The sequence below is a fragment of the Macaca nemestrina genome, chromosome 11 (assembly GCF_043159975.1).
Source record: "Macaca nemestrina isolate mMacNem1 chromosome 11, mMacNem.hap1, whole genome shotgun sequence".
Taxonomy (NCBI): Eukaryota; Metazoa; Chordata; class Mammalia; order Primates; family Cercopithecidae; genus Macaca; species Macaca nemestrina.
This window is the reverse complement of record NC_092135.1, coordinates 82,523,406-82,545,728: the sequence shown is the minus strand read 5'-3', so window position 1 is coordinate 82,545,728 and position 22,323 is coordinate 82,523,406. Positions and strand designations below refer to the sequence as shown.

General features: G+C 35.8%; 1 protein-coding gene across 1 annotated transcript in view; it reads right to left on the bottom strand.

Annotated features, from left to right (window-relative positions):
• The window catches only part of LOC105468265 (zinc finger protein 804A), a 344,320-nt gene extending 330,207 nt beyond the window's left edge, over positions 1–14,113 (bottom strand). Inside the window, exon 1 of the mRNA XM_011718363.3 lies at positions 13,447–14,113. Within this exon, the coding sequence (XP_011716665.2) occupies positions 13,447–13,557 (111 nt within the window). The 5' untranslated portion in view covers positions 13,558–14,113. The remainder of the gene's footprint in view (positions 1–13,446) is intronic.
• Positions 14,114–22,323: the final 8,210 nt, after the last annotated feature.

The following is a 22,323-nucleotide window of genomic DNA, read 5'->3' as shown; positions in this document are numbered from 1 at the left end:
GCATAGTATTCCATGGTGATTGATTAAGTAAGAAACATTTAGAGACTTATTTTATGAAGGGTTCTAAGAGAAAAGAGGAGAATGTCTCATTCTCTACACAGTTTCTATACTTCATAGAATTATATCAGCACCTTGCTAATGAGTCAAAATAGTTGGAGTGTTTGATGCCTGAAAGGCAAATACTTGTTCATACAATATCATATGTGAGTTAAATTGCGGTATAGTATTTTAATTAAGGCAATTTAACATTATAAGGAAACAACAATATCCTCAGTCTCCAAATGTTTCTTATTTAATCAAATTGAGCTTATATAATGCTAGCTGCTGCACGAAGATCCATTTAGTTTTGATTTATTATTATTTACTTAACCCTTTACTGTGGAATAATATGGAAATAGATTGTCTTCAATGTGGCTCTTCAGCACAGCAATAAGTAATAAACTCCATCTGAAATTCTATTACTATCAGTCTACCTGTGAAATAGCTTTGTGTGTTTTTGAGTAGCAGTATGTATCATAACATCAACTCCTTTCAGTCCTCATCCATAAAAATTATATCCTTTGGGAGGCTGAGGTGGGCAGATCACCTGAGGTCAGGAGTTCAAGACCAGCCTGACCAACATGGAGAAACCCTGTCTCTACTAAAAATACGAAAATTAGCCGGGCTTGGTGGTGGGAGTCTGTAATCCCAGCTACTCAGCTGAGGCAGGAGAACTGCTCGAACCCAAGAGGCAGAGGTTGCAGTGAGCCAAGATCACACCACTGCACACCAGCCTGGGCGACAAGAGCAAGACTCCGTCTCAAAAAAAAAAAAAAAAAAATTACATCTTTCATGTTGAACCAATAATTTCCCAGTGATTGGTAATACAAACAGAAAAGTTTGTATAATTTTATACAATCTGTACTCTTTCCCTAGAAATATAATACCAATTGTTATGAAGAAAATTTCATTAAATTTTAATAAAGTTTGAAAATTTGGATCTCAGATATTTTTCAACTTTGTTTTCTATTTATATGATATCACTTATGGCAATCATGAAAATAAGAAATAGTTTTCAAAAGTTCACATATTATTTCATATTTTAGATATTCTTTCAGCAAGTAACTATCATCACAGTCAACCTTTATTTTGGTTAATAATGTACTCCATGAACATTTCAATCAAATGTAATGATTAATTAGCTATGACATTAAAGCAAATTAGGTATTAAGAATCATAAAAGGTTTAAGAAACTAAAAAAAACCCTAAAAACATCCGCTTCAATAGGAAGACTGATACTTTTACAGCCAGGAGTGACATCTAAGAAAGATACAATTGGTCATCAACTCTATGTCAGCAATATCTTCTCCATGTATCACATGTGACTGAAATAGATAATGGCCAAAAATAATCACTAGGTGAAGTATACAAACAAAGTACACAGCAAACGCATCACCCCCATGTTGCCTTCTTATATTGACTTTCTGGCTAATAAAATTTAAAGTGACTCTTTCCTAATAAAATTGTGATAAGTATATTTGACAATGTTACTAATCTATGGTTGATTACTATGCCTATCTTTTCGAAAAGAAGAGGAAATGTTATGTCGCCCCCTAGTGTAAATATTAATTTTGTAGCATCAGAACTTCAGTAATCTTAGAAGACATTGCAAGGGAATCATAGCTATTAAAATTATTATTGAAGAGAATTAAAAGAATTTCTAAGTTTCCCAAAAAAACAAGCTTCCCATTGTTCCATGAACTTTGTGAGTCATGGCAATGACTGATATCTGAGGGTTTCCTTATGATTTTCATGTCTTCATAATCTAAAATATTTAGGGTTCAGCACATATTTAAGATTTTATGCATTCTTGGGATATGCATAAAAATGTAAGAAATGCCACAGGTAAGCTAAGAGCTATGTTCTAAATGTTTGCCGCCACCCCCAAAAAAAGTATATGTTGAAATTCTAAGCCCCAATGTGATGGCATCAGAGATGAGGACTTTGGAAGGTAATTAGGTCATGAGAACCCCACCCTCATAACAGATTAGCGCCCTTATAAAAGAGGCCTAGAGAATTCCTTTGCCCACTTCCCCAATATAGGAAGAAGTCTGATTCACCAGACACAAAATTGGTACCTTAATCTTGGAATTCCCAGCCTCTAGAACTGTGAGAAATACATTTCTGTTCTATGTAAGCCAGTCAATCAGTGGTATTTTCTTATAACAGCTCAAATAAACTAAGACACTGAGAAAATAAGGAAATGTGGGCATGGTTCAATAGCAATAGTGTCCAAATTATGTAAATCCATACATAGTTAATTTTATTATCATATCCTTTATCTAAAGATAACATAACTGACAGGGAGAGAGGTGAACTCTACCCAGGTCATAACACAAGTGACTGGTTGTAGTAGACTTTCTTGCTAAATTGGGTGCAAGAACACAATTCTGGAGTAAAAACAGTCATTTTCTTCTCAACTATAAATGTACAGACATTGAGTGTCTTCACCAAGGAATGGTATTTTGCTAATATAACCTTTTTAAGGAGGTAACACAAATGTAATTTTACAGTGTTTCCATTGATGCTTTCTTGGGAGTCACTAGATCATGCCACTTGAGACATTTTTACTAAACAAAGACAGAATCTACATATAATTCCATCTTTTTGTTCTTGACCAGTTGTAAAAAAAAAAAAATCACTACACACTTCTCATTAAATCCATTCCTTTTCTGCAACTAGTCTCACTTCCTTCCTATTAACTTACTGACTTCAAATATTCGGCTTTCCATAACCAATCTAAAAGTCTTTGGCAATTCCCAGAGTTTCAGGCTTTTTCTAAAGTCTTTGCAACAAAACTTACTCACTCTGATGTCTTAGTCTGTTTTCTGTTGCTATAAAAGAATACTTGAGACTGGACAATACATTTAAAAAGTTGTTTTTTACAGTTGTCAAGGCTGGAACATCAAAGGTAAAGGGTTTGGACTGCATCTGGTGACAAGCTTCTTACTGGTGGGGACTCTCTGCAGAGTCCAGAGGCAGCACAGGGCATCACATTGCAAGTGGACTTACGAGTAACAGCCAAATTGATTTTTATAACAGATCCATTTTTTAAAATAATAAACACCCCCCCCCAGACAGACCATTAATCTATCAACCTATGAACGAATTACTTCATTCATGAGGGCAGAGCTCTTATGACCCAATCATCTCCCAAATGTCCCACCTATCAACACTGCTGCAGTGGGGATGAAGTTTTTTCAAAACATGAGCTTCTGGGGGACATATTCAAACAATAACCCTCTACTTTTCATTCTTTAGGTGTTTCCTGTCTGAGGGGCACACACAAGACAATATAGATGGGTGCTATGAATGGGACTTCTGTATCCCCCAAAATGCACATGCTGAAATCCTAACTTCCAATGTGATGGTATTAGAAGATGAAGCCTTTGGGAGATCATTGGGTCATGAGGGTGGAACCTTCGTGTGTGCGATTTATTCCCTCATAAGAAGAGACACAATAACTAATCTCCCTCTCTGTCCTCCATCATGTGAGAATGCTATGAGAAGACAGCCACATGCAAACCAGGAAGAAGGTCCTCGCCAGACATGGAATCAGCTAGGAACTTGATCTAGGACTTCCCAGACTCCAGAATTATGAGAAATAAGTATCTGTTGTTTAAGCCACCCAGTCTATATTAATTTGTTATGGAAGCCCAATCAAAGGCAAAGAGTTAATTTTTGAATTGTTGTTAATAATTTTAACTCGTTGTGGTCAAATCTGGGAGAAATTCTGTGCACTAGGAGTAACCATGCCCCTCTGTCAGAACACTTCAGCAGGAGTCAGGAGAGAACTCTGAAGCTCAGAGAAAGGGTCACGCATTATTCAGAGTCACAGCAGTAGTCAATGGTGAGTCTCAAAATTCTGAGTGCTGCCCATACAGTCCTACCTCTGTTTCCCTCCACCACTCCACTGCTGCTACTACCAATAGTATGATTGTCAGAACCAATTTTATCCTACTCTGTGTCTCCAGTGACATTGTTCAAGAACTCCCAAACTCTTCCTCATTACCTGAACTTTATTCTCCATATGGCTAGGTTACATCCTCTTTTCTGACACAAATGTCTATATTTCTACGTATCCTAAAACTCTTGGACTATGTTTTACTTGAATTCATAAGTGTCTGTTATCAAAAAAATTCTGTAGATTCAAACTTTTCACTGAAGTTAAACTATTTTTTTGTTTGTTTGTTTGTTTTAAGTGAAGCCTGTTTCTCCCGAAAACACTATTTACCCTATATCTGTCTCCAGAGGTGGATGTTTTATCTCCAAACTCCTTATACTAGTGTGGTAATAAGTGGCACAAGCCCTCTTTGCTCCATCTTGACACCTAACTCATTCCTAAAAGTTCTCAGCTTTGGATCTCATGTCCCTGAAATAATCTCTCTTATCAGCTTGTCCTCCTTCCCTCCCTTTTGCAACCATCTATCTCATGGTCATATCTGAGAAAGCAAAAAGCAGCTCTCAAGAACTGATGGGTAGGAGCTTGTCTGGATCTAAGAGTGAGGCATGATATTCTCTTGTCAAATATAAGGAGTTTCATGATACACGAATATCAAACAAGGTCACCCTATGACTGTGATGAAGCTTAACAATAACAAGTCCACTCCACAATCACATTTGAGCATATACATTACCAAAAACACTGTTTTTGTTACCCAGCATCTCCCTCTGCCAGTCATTATGAGGAAAGCTTCTTTTCCACCAACTACAGCCCTACCCCACTTTGTTTCTCTTTGCTCCTAGATAGAAAGTCCTAAGATACCCAATATAGAATTGTCTTTTATTTATCACAGTATCCAATCCAGAATTTAAAAATGTTTTAGTAAACTCTCCAGAAAATACACCTTGCACAATCCCAAATCCTAAAGAACTACCCCTTATACTCTCTTCAAGAGATGCATCAAGGTTCTCCATGGTGTGCATTTAATCTCATTTCAACAAATACCAATGTTCCTAATGTGATTCAACTAGAGTTATGTCCTGGTATCTCTGGCTGGTGGACATTGATATAACTCTGTACATATTTTGTACATTTCATGAAGAAATTTTTGTTTTGTAAAATGAACGTCCTTCATTTTACATAACCTCAATTTAAAGCTCATTTGCTTAAATTCAGGCTAACAAAGTATAAACTTTTGAAATTAACTTTAAAAGATATATTTGATATTGTTTGGCTGTATCCCCACCCAAATCTCATCTTGAATTGTAGTTCCCATAATCACGACATGTCATGGAGGTGGAACGGGAGGGGACCTGGTGGGAGGAAACTGAATCATGGGGGCAGTTACCCTCATGCTGTTCTCATAATAGTGAGTTCTCATGAGATCTGATCGTTTTATAAGTGGCTTTTCTCTCCCTTCGCTCGGCACTTCTCCTTCCCAGCACCATGTGAAGAAGGGTGTGTTTGCTTCCCCTCCTGCCGTGATTGTAAGTTTCCTGAGGCCTCCGCAGACATGCAGAACTGTGAGTCAATTAAACCTTTTTCCTTTGTAATTGCCTAGTCTCAGTTACGTCCTTATAGCAGCATGAGAACAGACTAATACAATATTTTATCTAATTTAGAAAGAGCTTGACTTTCTTCAAGTACAATACACATTTGTAGTAAGCTGTTGGGATTGAACAGATAAGAATAACTCCATTTTACATAGAGGTTGTTTTAGATGCTTGAGGTGTGTTGATTGAGAGAGAGAAATTGTAATCCAGGCAAACACTTCAGATAAAGTTACTGTAAACCTGTATATAAAATAGCAGAAAAATTCCACAATCAGGTCTATCAATTTTAAACCTATATAGTTATCAACATTAATGCATCGATTTCCTATTAAATCCAAATGGAATTTACATTTCAAACATTTAGTTAGCTCATTATAAAAGAAACATTATAAACTGATTTTCACTGTATCAGTTAAGGGTTAAGGTTCTCCAGACACATAAGAACAATATGATGTGTGTGTGTGTGTGTGTGTGTGTGTGTAGATGCACATATGATTTATTTTAACAAACTGACTCAGTGATTGTAGGAGCTGGTAAATCTTAAATGTGAAGGCAGTGCCTGCAGGCTGGAAACTCAAGTAGGAGTTGCTACAGAAGTTTTCAGGTAGAATTTCTTCTCCAGAAAACCTCAGTTTTGCTCTTAGATTTTTTCAACTGGTTATCAGGCTAAACCACATCCTCAAGAGTAATCTCCTTTACTTAAAATCAACTGGTTGTAGACATTAAGTGTATCTACAAAATACCTTCACAGCAATACCTACATTAGAATTTGATTAAATAACTGGCTACATGATATAACTTGGCTCTGTGTCCCCACCCAAATCTCATCTTGAATTGTAATCCTCAGGTGCTGAGGGAGGGAAGTGACTGGATCATAGGGGCAGTTTCCCCTGTGCTGTTCTTGGGATAGTAAGTGAGCTCTCACTAGAACTGATAATTTTATAAGCGTTTGGCATTTCCCCTGTTTGCACTTCTCTCTCCTACCACCAAGGGAAGAAGGTCCTTGCTTCTCCCTCACCATCCACCACGATTGTAAGTTTTCTGAGGCCATGTGGAAATGTGAGTCAATGAAACCTCTTTTCTTTTTAAATTACCTGGTCTCGGGTACTATCTTTATAGCAGTGTGAGAATGGACCAATACACTACTATTCCAGGTGACACATAAAACCAGCCATCATGTTTAATACACGTAATTTTTCAAATACTATTTAAGAAAAAATGTTTTCTTATAATTTGAGCACAGCATTGACATCATAAACAATCAGTATATTAAATGTACTTACAGGTAGAAAAGTATGTAACTTTCTTCCAGTGGTGCCAAACCATTATGAAAGAATTCAGAGTAATACCTCAGGTAATGGACTTTGTTTACTTTGACAACCACGACTGAATTTTAATTATTTATTACTCCTCTTAATCTTATATTGTAATAGAAAGTGTACTGTAATATGTTTATAAAAATAATGAATCATGGCTACTTGAAGACACTATCATAATACAGTATACAGTTATCTCTGCATATCCATGGGGAAGTGGGTCTAAGATCCCCCTAGGATATATATCAAAATTCACAGATTCTCAGGTCCCTTACATAAATGGTATAGTATTTACATATAGTCTATGCACATCGTCCCTTATTCTTTAAATTATCTGGAGATTAGATTATTTCTAATGCCCAGTAAAATGTAAATGCTATGTAAACTGTTGTTATATTGTATTATTTAGGGAATAATGGCAAGAAAAAAAAATGTTTGTACATGTTAAGTACAAATACAATGTGCTTTTTTTCTTTTTTGAGTATTTGAGATACTCAAAGTATCCACAGTGGTTGAATCCATGAATGAGAATCCACGGATATGAAGGGCCTACTATGTATTGTAACATTTTCTCAGATACAGTAGATAATTTAGAATGAGATAAAACAGATCAAATGGTTTAGGTTAAAATTTTCAGAAAGAGAAACTAACACAATTATATTTATTATTGTGGTTAGCAATATAAAAATGTGATAAACAAATATAAGTAATTTCTTCATAAATATTTGTTGCAGCACACCATAGATTATAACTGTTATCTTTTTTAGAAAGGATTACTAAACTCCTAACAGCAAGTCCCTTCAACAGTACTATCTCAGTTAAACGGGCACGATAGGAAATTATTTCAACGCTGCATCATTAGCACAATTATTTACATATGATTTACACTATGTATAATACTTTTAACAAACCATTTCCCAAATATGGTATATAAATGTAACATGTTTATTTAAGTATATATTAAAGCATAAAATTAAATTCTAAATTAATGTTTTGAGGTCAAAAACAACAGCAAAATACCAAAAATACCAGTAGCCTAAGTAAAAGTTTGCAATTTTAAAAATGCAAAAATTGATCACTCTGAAATCCCTGTATATTTCTTATTATGATAGAGATCCTAGATATTTGACCTGGAGAATACTGTTAATTCACTTCAACCAATATATGCCAAACAGTTACTACAGAAGAAAATATAACGACAGAAATACTTCTATCTTCACATAGGTAAACTTCGGTCCTTGAACTAAGCAAGGTATGGAAAACTGAAGTGCCTTCAATGGTCAGGAAAGTCACGTAAGTAACTGAATAGCCTACATAGCAACAGAATGTAGTGTAGACAGTGGAAAACGGAGAAGCGTCTTCTTCCAACTGCATTTCAATCCAAGTATTTTAAAACACTGTGCATACTGAACAAACTAATTTGGCAGCCTGAATTTGGCCCTGAATATAACTCCATTAAACCTCTGGACTAGGCCATCCCTGAAATTCTCGCTGATCTGTATTTTCATTAAAAATGTAATTGCAGTCATCGATAACCTGAAACTATTGGTGCAGAAGTGAGAAGTCAAGACATTACGTCGCTATTCAAATTTCAGTTATCTAAAATAACTCAATATTTAATGAATTAACAAAAGTGTGTGGTAATCATGAATATTATTTGACATTTACCTTAAAATAGTGCTTGCATGTTTGTGTTATAACAATAATTCAAATATTAGTTATTTTCCTTACTAGAATAATGTGTTCTGAAAAAGGACATGTAGTAAAAGTTTCACTAGAATTCAAAACCAACAGAGCAAGAATATATGACACCTTAAGTTCAGAAAATTGAGACACAAGATGGTCTTCAATATTGAATACATAAGAGTTTAAATGAAATTTGGAAGAATATATAATTGGACTGCTTGTGTGAAGAAGTTTATAAAGTAGGAAAGTCTGAAGATATATTAGGATCTCACCCTAATCCACCCTTACCCCTGAGCTCTCTTGAGGACATTAACCTAAAAAATAATAACTTTTCCAACAGCACCTATTCACCAGTTGATCTCTTCAGTCTTACATGCATACTCTTAAAGCGTCACCTAAATGGGTTTCGATAAGAAGTCTTTTAAATTACATTTCCCAAGAGATTTAGAAAATGTTCAAGGGAATTATATGAAAAGTAAGTTATATTCAATAATGAAAACTAAAACAAAAGGCCAAATAGTGTTTCAAAAGCCTGCCTAATTTTAGTGAGTTCCTACATACACAAGGGAAATAACAGAATTTTTTCAGGTTTTCCTAAATTAACACACATCACAACGTCCTGAGTGACAAGAAACCTACAAACATGTAAAAAGATGTGAATATTTTTTCAACAGATTCAAAGTGAACAAGAGCAGCCCAAAATGCTTCTTAGCATGTATTATTTAGTGCATAATACAGAGCCTATGGTGCCTAGAACAGTGCTTTGTAATTGAGGCACCTCAATAAATTTGAATGAACTAAATAACAAATATTTTGTGAACCGATTAGTAAATTAACATTTCTTTTCTTGCCGAATGTAGTATTTCATATATTAGAAATGGAGGGCAGCCTACAGAAAGAAGGCCTTTAGGCCCGACAGAAATGAGTGATATTTGCATATGGAGGATGAGTAGTAAAACAAATTTAAACAAATTATTCTATGACTCTGGCACTATTTATCCATATCTGGAGATAATTGGAAAAATAAAGTGCCTTCAACCAAACAGATAGCACAATACCATCTCTTAGTCATATTACCATAATGATCCCTAGAGATTCCATAATTTGGCATATAAATTATAAAGGAAATATGTCTGGAGTCAGGAAATCTGCTTGATAATATTGACTCCCTGTATGACCTCAAAACCATCACTGATTCTTTTGAATTCCATAGTCAGTGAAATAGATATAATGTTATTATAAGATACTAAAATGCTGACCAACTAACAAAATGTAATGAACAAATTAGTAATGATTTCCAAGTTTCCCAAGACAAATCCCAAATTACATATTAAAGTGATTAAAGGAATATTTAAATTCCATGTTAAATATGTAATATACAGAAATATTCTGTATTTATTTAACTATATAATTAAGACAAATAAACTTTGTAAATCAATTGCAAAAAAAGATGTACCTAAATGTCTTTATTCAGTAAGCAATTGCTTACACAATGGTTAATTGGGAAAATCTAAATAAAAAGAATGAGATTAGATGGAAGATAAACTTTATTCATTTCTGTTAAGCTCTATAACTTATCCAGAAATATTCTGGAGAACTATGAAATATTCACTTACTTCTTGTTCCATGAAATTAAAGCTATATCACAGATATGTTACAGTTTTTAACAGAAATCATGATAAACAGATTGACTTTTCTTTTTACTTGTAAGACATTGCAAAAAGAAAATTTACATATTTTTCATTAGAATTGGCAAAAGGAATATATTTAAAAGCTCATAAATAGGGTCAACATTAACAAGAGGCTTAGTCTTCAAGAACGTTGTTATTTTCCAAAACTCTCTGTTTGTGTGACACAATATGACCTAGAGAAGGGACTATATATTTTGACTATCTTCTCAATATGAATGGCAGGATTACATTCTGGATTTAGGATTAAAACAATTAATCACTGGCAATAAAATATGAAGTACCCTGGTTATTTTGTAAGTAACATCTAACTCATAAAAGAAGACTGTATTAACAGTTACAGGCTATCTTAAATTAATCCTGTAATTTTTCAGAGATTATAAAATTATTTTTTTAATTTGATTTTAAAAATTTCTCAAATAGCCATTAAGTTCTATTGATAGAAAGTAACTAAAAGGTCTTGGAGAAATCAAAGTACCTTTTCGCTGAGTAATTTTATGTTTAAGGGTTGCACTTCCCCGAAGTAAGAAAAAAACATTTGCCATGCTATCAAAATCCTTAGAACTTGGTACGCAATTCAAAATACAAAAATGTGATGATTTCTAATGGCAAAATTCAAATATATTAAAATAAAATAGAAAATAAAGTAGGAAAGATATCATAATTATTACTCCATAAAACTGGGATTAAAATCATTGTACACGATAAACACAGATAAGTTTATCTGTCAATTTAAAAAATAAAAAATTAAGCTGTAGAACCATGATAAGCATAAATTCTTACTTGAAAATTTATAAATGTGCCATATATACCTTTTAAGATGATGTTTGTATTTCTCATTGAAGTTGCTAATTCTTAGAAGTTTCAGATCCAGTTTCCTATTTTTAAGTGACAGTATGTTTTAGTATATATGTAAGTGCTCACAGCATCCTCTGTGCTATAAAGAATCATTTTGGGCTAAGTATAGACAGTTCTTTTTAAAATTAAAATCATTAATTTATGAACAGATCTAGAATCTTTTCTGTTATACTTAAAGACAGGCATAAATCTCATCATTTTCCATAATTATACTCATGAGAAGACATCTAGAAAGCACATATAATAGATTAATGTATTATATTGTAAAGAAGTAGTTTCAAATATATTCACATCATATATGAAAATTTACTTCTTTTCAGTCAATGCAACTCTCATACACAGGAAATACAAACTTGGGCAGTTTTAACATCAGCTGGAAGGACTAGCTCAGAAGTGCCTGAAGTCTCTTTCATGATAACTAAGATAATTATGGAGTTATTTCAAAGCCTTTTTATCTTTGTTTGTTCTTTCTGATGTTTGTCTATATTTAGGTTTATCCATCTCATTTAGATAGCTGTTTTTTAGCACCCAATTTACTCACAAGATTACAATGGCAAATCTAGACTTTAACCTACCTTTTGTAAATATAAGTCATAAAGAATGAACCAACTCCAAACACACAACAAACACATCAGCATAAGCAAATTCAACCATTGTTAGAACCTAAGATTAACTTGCGAATCAAGACCTATAGAATTTTAACAAGTTGAGGTATGGCAAATAACTTTTTTTTTCTATAAACCCCACTGTGAGCTTTATCACCTACACCATGGTTGCAAGTATGGAAATGAAAACTTGTGCATTAAGTTTGCCTTTTACCGTAAGTGAAATTTAATTGAAAAAACAGTGTGTACTTTCTTCAAACTGAAAGTTTTTTCCCCAAAATTTTACGTTCCTATATAATTGACTTCTCTAAGTGGGGCCAGAACAATTTCAACAATTCCTTTAGACTTTGGCTACTGCTGTTTGTGGTACTCTACTAAAGAAGACTGCAGAAGAGTATTTTCACTTTCTTTTGGTCAACAACAACCAACAACCACATCTACAACAACAATAAAGGCAACAAACTAGTCCTGCTTTTGAGAGTCTTAAGTAGACTGAAAGCAACTAGCCAAGAGATTCAAGGTAAAAAGAATGAAATTAAATGCATCAAGAATTTACGTAAAACTTTAGATGAGAACTTTTCATTCTTGGAAAACACATCACAGCATATTTTCTGTATTCATAAAGAAACATATTTTAAAATACAAAAAGAAAATTCGATCAAGAATGCTATATTTACTTTTGGACTATTTGAGTCTGTCCTTAAACTTCTACTCTCCTCATTCAGGGTAAGTTACCACTGTGTAAGAAAGGAGAAGAGAGCCTGCTTCCTAATAAACACAGACTTCAGTGAATCATACATTTGTATACTGCCACCTCACTTTGTCTTTACTCTTTGAAGTACTAAGCCTAATGAGCCTTTATTCTACTTCCTTTTTTACTTTATGGAGGTGTATACTTCTCCAAACATACCAATACATGAAAGTCAGTTCTGCAGGGAGGTTTTATAGCTAAAGGGGGATTTGGATGAGAGGTAGGAGCTATTATCCTGCACTATCTCAATGCTCAGCACATCTTCTCCCACCAATCAGGAGTGCTCTTCCGACTAGGATCCTGAAAAAGGAAGCTCTGTGATCCAGTGAGAACCTTCCAGCAACCGCCTGGGTTCTATTTGCCTCACGTTTTCCCTAGTGGCTCTAATGGTGACATAGTGATAGTGCTTCACACATATCCACCACCACTTTACAGAGAATAGCTGAAAGTGGACAGCATAAGGTTCTGGAGTCACTCTTAAGCTTAGCACTGACAACTTCTCACTAGAGAAGTTTGCTATCAGTCCTTCAGAAAAGAGCTGGAATACAAACTCTTTCTCAGACCATCACTCAATCCCGCCACTTCCTCCTTGTGACCAGCCACATGGTTCCCTGCCTCCATCAGAGACAGCCACATCCTCATTCACCTTCAGGCTCCTAAGCCAAACAAAAGGGGTTATGGGGTAACTTGGGGTTAGAGTTCTTTTCTTTTCTTTTAAAACAGGTCCTGTTGACATATTTGCTTCAAATAAGGAGAGACTGTGGTAATCTTCAGCGTAATGGAGTGAGGTGAGAGAGTCCAGAGCATTGTGGAAGTGTCAACGAAAGCCATGGATCACAGCTTCCCTAAGACCCCTTCCTTTTTCTACACACAATTCTCACCCCACGCCCACCAGATAAATAAATGAGTAAATTATAAACCAAATTGAATCTCAATACCTCCAAAAACTCAATCTTCCAAATGCCCTCTTAAAAATGAGAGAGAGAGAGGAAAACAGAAGCGATTACCAGAGTTTTGTTCCCGTTCTTGCTGAGAGGGCCCCGGAAAACTCCCTTGATGTTGCGAAAGTGTCCGTTGCTGAGATGCGTGGAGCTGATGACAATGTAGTAACACTCCATGGGGCAGCCACCGCCTCCTCCGCCGCAGCCGCCGCTTCCACGCACCCCGCGCCCACAGCCGCAGCGCGCCGGGGCTGGCGAGGGTGGGCTGGGGACCCGCCACGAGGGCACGCAGCCGCCCCCGGCACGTCCTCTGGAGACCGGCTCACTGCACCCCTCTGTGGTGCGCGCCGAGGCTCCCCCGCCTCCGCATGCTCGCCGCGCTCTCCCTCAGTCTCTCGCTCCTCTGTTTCTCTTCTAATTCGCGTCGGGACGACGAGCCCCGCGGGAGGATTCCAGGCTAGGAGGGGGCCGGGCCGGCGAAACGGAGCCGAGCGGGAGTCAGTGCCCGCGCGGCGGCCGGGCGGAGCGGGGCTGCGGGAGCCGCCTGCGCGGCAGCAGGAGCGGCGGCGGAGGCAGCATCCCCCGCGCTCGGCGCCTGCACTCGGAGTTGCTGCTGCTGGCAGGCATGAGTGTTATTATAGTGAGCGGCGTTGCCGGTCCATTGCACTGAGCCAATGGCAGGGAGCCACTGGGCTGATACTGAGAGCTGTCAGAGGAGTACATCTGTCACCCGCTGCCTCCCCCGCCCACCCCGCCGCCGGGACCCGCGGCCGCGCCAGCCCGAGCGCGAGTGGGAGCGCCCCGCGCGGCGCCACTGCCGCAGAGGGCCGGGGACGCGACGGCCACCGCCAAGTGGGAGACTCCTGGAAGGTGGGGGCGGAGAGGAAGCGAAGAGGCCGCGATTTCTTGCCTGGCAGTCGGCGTGGGGGTGGCGGCGAGGGGGATAAATAAATTAATAATTCAATACCGAAAGCCACCCGCTTCCGACTGCAGCGAATCCAGGCCGGTGCCAGCAGCGGCTTCTTTCTCGAGATAATTGCTATCCACTGGGTTTGGTTTATTTGATTTTGTTATTTAATGTGTTTTTGGTATGGAGGCTGGTACCCTGTTCAGTCTTAGGGAAAGGCAAGGAAAGAAAATGTGCCCCCCACCCACCCCTGCTCCCACACATTTGTAGATACCGTAAGTGCTTGTGTTGATAATAGTTTCGGGGGAGGGTAGTTGTGGCGATGCGAGTGCAAGTGGGTAGAGGATAAAAACAGGGACTCCTGATTTATGTGTCCCTCCTCCTGGCATTCCCCTCACCCCACCTCCCCTGAGAACCTCAGTTCTTCCTAAATTGCTAAAGCTGAGGGGAAAGGGATGCTTTGCGGCAAAGACGCTGCTGCCTCGAGCTTGCTTTGCATGTCTCTCTAGTTCCTCTCGCACTACAGAGTGGTAGCGAACAAAAGCGTTCGCCCTAGAAGCGACCTGAATGGAAAAATCTCCTGCACACCAACTAATGGGTTTGTCACGGAAAGTAGGGAACCGGGTCTGCTGCGTTCCCTGGAGACAGACTTTCTGGTTGGTTTTCAAGGGTCCAAGGCAGCCATCAGACCGGCTGTGCCCTCCCACCCTGCCTCCCACCCAGTTGATTCTCTCTTTGTGTAAGTTTAGCCCCTCTGAGGTGGTGGAGTGAGAGCATCCCATCAGGTATATATACGACTCATTAGTCGGCACTTAAAAAGATCGATAACAGGCAGTGGGAGGCTGGGAGATGGTGCCTTCAATGGATTTACTGAAGGCTTTATTTTTCCTTTGCCTTGAAAGGCTTAATTGGTTAAAGCAGATTCCAGACATTCTGATGCCCCTATGTCAGAACAAACTGCACTTTGATATAAACTGTGTTTATCTTGTTTATTTGGAAATCGAGATTGCAATACATTCCATTTTGTGTGTCTCATATGTAGGATTTTATGTAGCAGTGGCCCTGCAATTCATAATAAGCTCCTTAAATAAATCTGACAGTTTGATTTCACTTTTTGAAAGAGGGAAAAAAGAGAAGAGAGTCAATAGTAGTGTGAGTAAATTATAACTTATAGATGGTAGAAAGGGGAAGTACCACATTCACATAGTCATTCTTCCTGTATTATGCTTCAGTTCAAACAAAGGGGAAAAAAAAGTTGGTATGGTTTGCTCAAAGCTCATTATGAAGTGTCAGAGTTATTTAGAGGCACTTGGCTAAATTTCTCAGATATCCACTTGGGGGAGTCTGCAAGTCTCGGGAGAAAGCGAGAATTTACAAAACTTCTATACTCTGTGGAGCACATCACCCAATAATTTGTTAGAATTCAGTATGGACACAATTCTATCAGAGGAAAAACATTTAATTGATCTACACTAAACATTGCATGGAAATTAAATCAATTTCCAACTACTGTAACAATATTGTGTTTATATTTTGAAAATGCAGGCATTCTCTGCACACGTCAACTTCGGAAAGAACTAGTAACCTGTATGATTTCTAGTACGTCTTTTGAAGGTTTGTAAGCTTGCAGTTAGTCATTAGAAAGGAGATAACGTTTTTTGTATGAATAATCTATACTGAGAAAGCTTGTAGGGAAGTAGAAGAAGCACCATATGTGAAAAGACCAGATGATGTAGGGTTTTTTTTTTTTTTTTAATTTATAATAATGTAATTTAGGAGGTTTTTTGCAATATTTTTCTATCAAAATACTTCTAATGAAATTCTTAAATTTTCGTCTACAGGATAAAATTCAATATCCAGTTCCGGAAACGGGAAACACAGATATGTGACTTGTCCCATGGAACAGAATATCATCTACGTGGACTGTCACACTGTGCTTCTAGTGGCAAAGTTTGAATATATGTATGTATCAGTGTATCTTTAACTTTGCCATTGTGTTGCAAGTACTTGTTATATCCTTCCTTTTATTCCTATTATTTAAATCAATTTTTATTTTGCAAGACTACCGGTAACGATTTTGGAATGAATTGTTTCTGTGGAACCAAGTCACCCTAATTTAAAAAATAATTTTTTTCTCTCAATAATTTGAACAATAGGTTTAATGTGTGATGTTAAATATATACCTGCTTATTATAAATGTGCAGAATCATTTCTTGTTTAGAAAATATTTCAAATATTTTATGGAATAATTATAGATTATTTGTGTTCAATTGGCAACTTTCTAGCCGAACAATTTATAATTAAAAATGTAAATAAAGAAGTGTCATTAGTCTAAAAAATTGCAGTTCATCTTGCTACAATTTCAATTTTGCCCTTTCTACAACTGCAATTGCCCCTTCAATTCACCCTTTACAACTGCAATTCAAATCAGATTCTTTAAGTTTTCCTCTTATACTGATTTATCCCACTTGTCTTGCTTTGCTTAACTCAAATTTGGATAATAGGTTTCTGCTCAGCATTGTTCCTCATCTGCTTCTGGCTCACACAAAATTTCAGGACAGTGTTGTCACCTTGACGTGTGAAACCAAGGTCTTGCTCCTCTCCTAGACCAGTAGGTAGACCTCTGGGTTCTAAATCCCTTTCCTGATTCATTCAGTCCAGTTCTTCCATAGTAGGTAAATCTTTCCTGAGTTTACCTACTATATATTACTACCTCCACATGTCTTTCCACTGGACTCCCTACTTCCTGTCATAAAAATCTTTGGATGCTTTTACTATGTCTGAATAACTTCCAATCACTCGATTGAAAAATCCCCACAAATTAGATTGACTTCTGGGTTCCAGCAACTCAGCCTTACCTGAGCTTTTGTGAATCAAGTTTTTAGTCTTACGTCATCCTGAAATAACAAACAAACCAAATACGTATTCCACTACTTTTCATATGTGTCTGGGATGTATTCATAGTCATCACTGAGTGTATTTTGGGATTCAAAATTTTCCTTTTCATTACTGTAATAATCTTAAGCATATTTTTATCATCTGTATCATCATATAACTGGGTAATTTGTAACTTAGTGTTGCCACTATTTATCACTTTGGTTTACATTCATGTTTATTATCATATTGGTGCCCAGCACTACTGCTTTTATTATTTTTGAATAATAAAAATTTAACACGCGCTTGTTCACTCTCAGTTAATGCCAAGTGATATGATGGCGTGCTGCATGAACGAAGGTGCTACATAGTTAAATTGGAAAAAGTGGTAGAAGAACAGCATCACCATAGTGCACTCATAGTCATTGTAAACTTCAGGCATGTGGAGATCAGTGTTGACACACAAACACTCATAAACAAATTCATGTTTCAGATAGGATTTGATTTCAGCAAAGCAACATCATCTGTTGTATTAAATCAAGATGGGGAAATTTGGATATTTTGCCTGTTGTATTTTCATTTGATTTCTTTCTTTCTTTTTTTTTTTTTTTTTGGTTTGTGTTTACATAAGAGCTATAAGCATATGGGGTTGTATAATTAGTTTGATGTTAACATATTTAAGTAAAATTATGCCTCAAGTGAACTTAGTATATTCAAGAGAATATTTAAGAGAAGGTCTATATGATATTTACTATGAGAAACGCTGATCTATACTAGTCATGGGATATATATTGAATATCAAAACTGATATTACCTGAAGCTGATAATGTAATTATATTATTTTATGTGTGATGGTAAAATTTTAAGGTAATTATTAGGTAATAATTTCCTAAAAGTAGCTCCGTGATCATAACCCTGTTTCTGTATTCAAATTCAGCTGAGTTGAAATATGGTCCTGTTAAAAACAAGTATCAATAAATTATCACTGATTATAAGACATATGTAAGGATGTTACAGACAGAAGGGCGTCTTCTAGTCAATGAAGTGTGAAGCCTATATTTGTGTGGACTCTATCACAATTAACACCTTATTCCAAACCACTGTAAGGCACCTTCAACTAAAAGAACTTTGGAATATTGGACAAATAATTATTCAGACTCCCTTAACTTCACTTATTTAACCTTTGAAAGAAAGGGAATAAGCAAGATATTATCTTATGTTTTTTCAAGCTTAATTATCTGATTCTCTGGCAACTTGCCTAGAGCTGATGTTGATTATGCCTGGCAGAACAGAATACCAACTTAGCTCCCCACTTGAAGATGTGTGTCTTGAATAGCTGGTATAACTGTAGAAATTGTGGAAATGTGGAAATTGATACAAATGTAAAAAGGATTAGAGAGAAATTTCATAATTTTTCTGGGTTCAACCTTAATAAGTAGATAAAATAATTTAATTATGCAACTTTTTACATCTTAAAAGAATGATAGAGCATTTGTTAGGCTATAAAAAATATTTAGGTGATATTGATATTTTTCAACCATTTTTACCCCTTATTTTTCAATTCTAATAAGTAGCTTTGGGATAAAGGCCAAAACAATGCAAATAGGAGAGCCAAAGCTACATTTCTAATATGTTGCCAAATAAATTAATGCAATTGGATGACATGTAATTAATTTACCAAAAGGAATAAAATTAAGATATATTATTATGAGTAAAGAAAAAAAGATGAACAATAACTACATTCCTGTGTTTTATTCCCTTTTTTGAATGAAATTATGTAATATCTATTAAAATTAAAATTACATGTAATCTTATATCTAGCCATTGCATTCCTGGGACTTGTTATGTAGAGTAAAATTACCAGCATAAACTGATATTTACAAGAACACTTAATGTAACATTAAGGTAACATTCTTAGTTTAACATTATAATTATAAAAAAGCTAGAAACAAAGAAAGTGATTTTCAATAACAAAAGAGTTGCATAAATTATGGTATATATCATAATTATGATATATCGTGATATATTTCATAGACTTTCATATACCTATTAAAATAATACACTTCATACACATTGATTAGGTAGGATTTTCTATTTGTTTTATTATATAAAAATGTATATTAAAACAAGAGAGTAGATTAGGATTTGGTTTTGTATTAAAACAAGAACAAGTGTGTATTTTTGTGAAAGAATAAACAGATATCAATAAGTCAAGGGTGCATGTATTTTGCTATCATGAGTTTCTTAGTGTCAGGTAGTGGGAGAAGAAAGAACTAGAAGAGGAGGAGAAAGCTAGTGCAGGGGAATATAAAGGTGACATGCAGGCACCTACAGACACATTGTTTCTGGGTTAAAAACAAAGGGAAAAAGGAAGCATTGGTAGGAGGGAGGAAGATACAAATACTGCTCTAGTTAGGATGTAAAAAATTGATTCTAGGAGATATGTAAAATCAGGGAAAATATTAAGAAGATACTTAAATGAAAGTAATTGGTCTAAGATGTTAAGTAAAGTTGGGGAGGAGGGACAGATTGGGGAAATTGTTTATAAAATTTGGATTAGTTTTAGATATACAAATAGTGATAGTGAGATGTGCAGGTATAAAATGTGGAGTCAGGTTCACAACCCATTTGGGAGGCATTGGCATATCAATGCCATTTATAAGCAAGGGCTACAAGAGATCATGTGAGAGCTTATACAGATAGATAAAGAGTCCCAGGACAGATCAGGGTTGACCTGAGAAGCAACAGCTAAAAAAGGAGATAGCAAACAAGCTCCTGGCAGAAGATTGTAAAGCCAAGAAAATGAGATGCCTCATAAATCCTTCCTTCCAATGCAAAACGTTAGTTTTAAGGAAATAGTAATCAACTGTGAGGAATGCTACTGGTAGCTTTTAAGTAAAATGAGATGACTAAATGATCTCAATTTGGCCATCTTGAAGGTCATTGGTGACTTTAGCAAAGTAGTCTCTAGAATATGCCACAAAGACTGCATAGAATTTGCAAAAATTAAATTCTGCAGCACAGTTGAGTACTCAGGCATCTGTGCTATTCATATGAGAGAAATTTTGTAGAAATAGTTCTCTATGTAGTACAGATGTGGCTAGATTTAAGAAAAGCATAGGAGGTTAGGACACAATACTGGCCCATAACACAACTTTTATATATACTCAAATTCTCCTCTTGTCTACCATACTCCTTTCTGATAAGAAGATGTGGGAATTTCCACTGAGGTTTCAAATTTATGTATGGTCATGTTCACTAGGAACAAGATAAATATAAATTAAAACTATATAGATTTCATTAACATAAACTATTTTTGTCTTAGTCATTTTAAGCTACTGTAATAACTATACCATTACTGAATGGCTTAAGCAATAGAAATTTATTCCTATGGTTCTGAGGGCTGGAAAGTCCAAGATCAAGCTGCCAGCTCATTCAGATTCTGATGAGAGTCCTCTTCCTGGTTTGCAGATGGATGCCATCTTGCTGTAACCTCATAGCAGTTTTCATAAATACTTTTATATGTTTATTTGGTAATATGAAATGGGTACCTTGCAAAATTCAGATGGCAATATTTAGTTGCATAATATTCCTAAAAATAAATGTGGAAATATGTATCTATGTGTCATAAATTCCACTTCCATCCCACCATCGATGTAACTTTGTCTGTTAGATCACCCAATTGCCTACCAAAATTGATTTATCCATGGAATACATCTAAACTAAACAAACCCAAGAGGCTCATGCTAAGTTTTAGGGCCAACCAATAATGTTTTGTGTACCTGAACTCTAAGAAGCTAAGGAAGAACTGATGGGCATTATTTCTATAATGTATTACTCTAGAGAGGTCAAAAATTGAGACTGTCCCTGAAGATATATTCTTAAGATCTACTCGGTTTAATATTTTATTTATATATGACACTTTTGAATCTTTATAATAAAATTCCTCATATAAATTTAGGATGAATTGGATTAACGTAACTAGTTTCATCTATAATATACAATCTTTAACTTTTTCATGAGGATTCTGAATTCTAGTTATAAATATTGAGGAAGAAAAAAGATATTTGTTTATTATGTATGATAGATGAACAGCATGAGTGACAATATTTAAACAATGAAAAATTTTAAACAATTCAAACAATACACAAGATATATTATTGCAAGTAATATATTAAAAATTATATCTGATATAAAATCATAAACATATTAAATAAAAATATATGACATACAACATTTATGCTATTTTAGTGGCATGAGAAAATCATCATGAAGAAAATGTTATAGAAGTGACAGGATATAAGATTGCATTGTATATGCACAAAAACACCCCCTCACACGTACAGGTATGTACACAAATAATACACACAAAGAAAAAATTACATTAAAATATTTTAACTACAAATTCTGGCAAGGCTGCAGAGAAAATAGAATACTTATACACTGTTGGTGGAAATGTAAATTAGTTTAGCCACTATGGAAAGAAGTTGGAGACTTCTCTGAGAAATTAAAACAAAACCAGCATTCAAGCCAGCAATACCATTAGTGTGTATATAACCAAAAGAAAACAAATCATTCAACCAAAAATACCCATGCACTTGTAGTTCATCACAGCACTATTTTTATAATATCAAAGACATGAAATCAACCTAGGTGCCCATCCACAGTGGATTGGATAAGGAAATGTTATACATATACATCGTGGCATACTACACGACCATAAAAAAGAACAAAACCATGTCCTTTGTAGCAACATGGATGCAACTGGAGGCCATTATCCTAAGCGAATTAATGTAGACACAGAAAACCAAATACTGTATATTCTCACTTTTTAGTAGATGCTAAGCATTTAGTACTCATGAAAATAAAGACGGCAATAATAGACATTGAGGACTACTAAAGAGCTAAGGGAGGGAAAAAGGAATGGTTGAAAAACGGTCTTTGAGGTTCCATGCTCAGTACCTGAGTAATGGGATCATTTGTACCCTAGACATCAGCATTATGTAATATACCCATGTAACAAACCTGCCCACATACCCCCAAATCTAAAATAAATCAATAAAAATAAAATTATATAAAAAAGTATTGTAACAAAATATTTATAGATAAACCTCTCAAGAGTAAAATTAAGGTTAATTATTTTTCTGAAATATTTTCGGCAT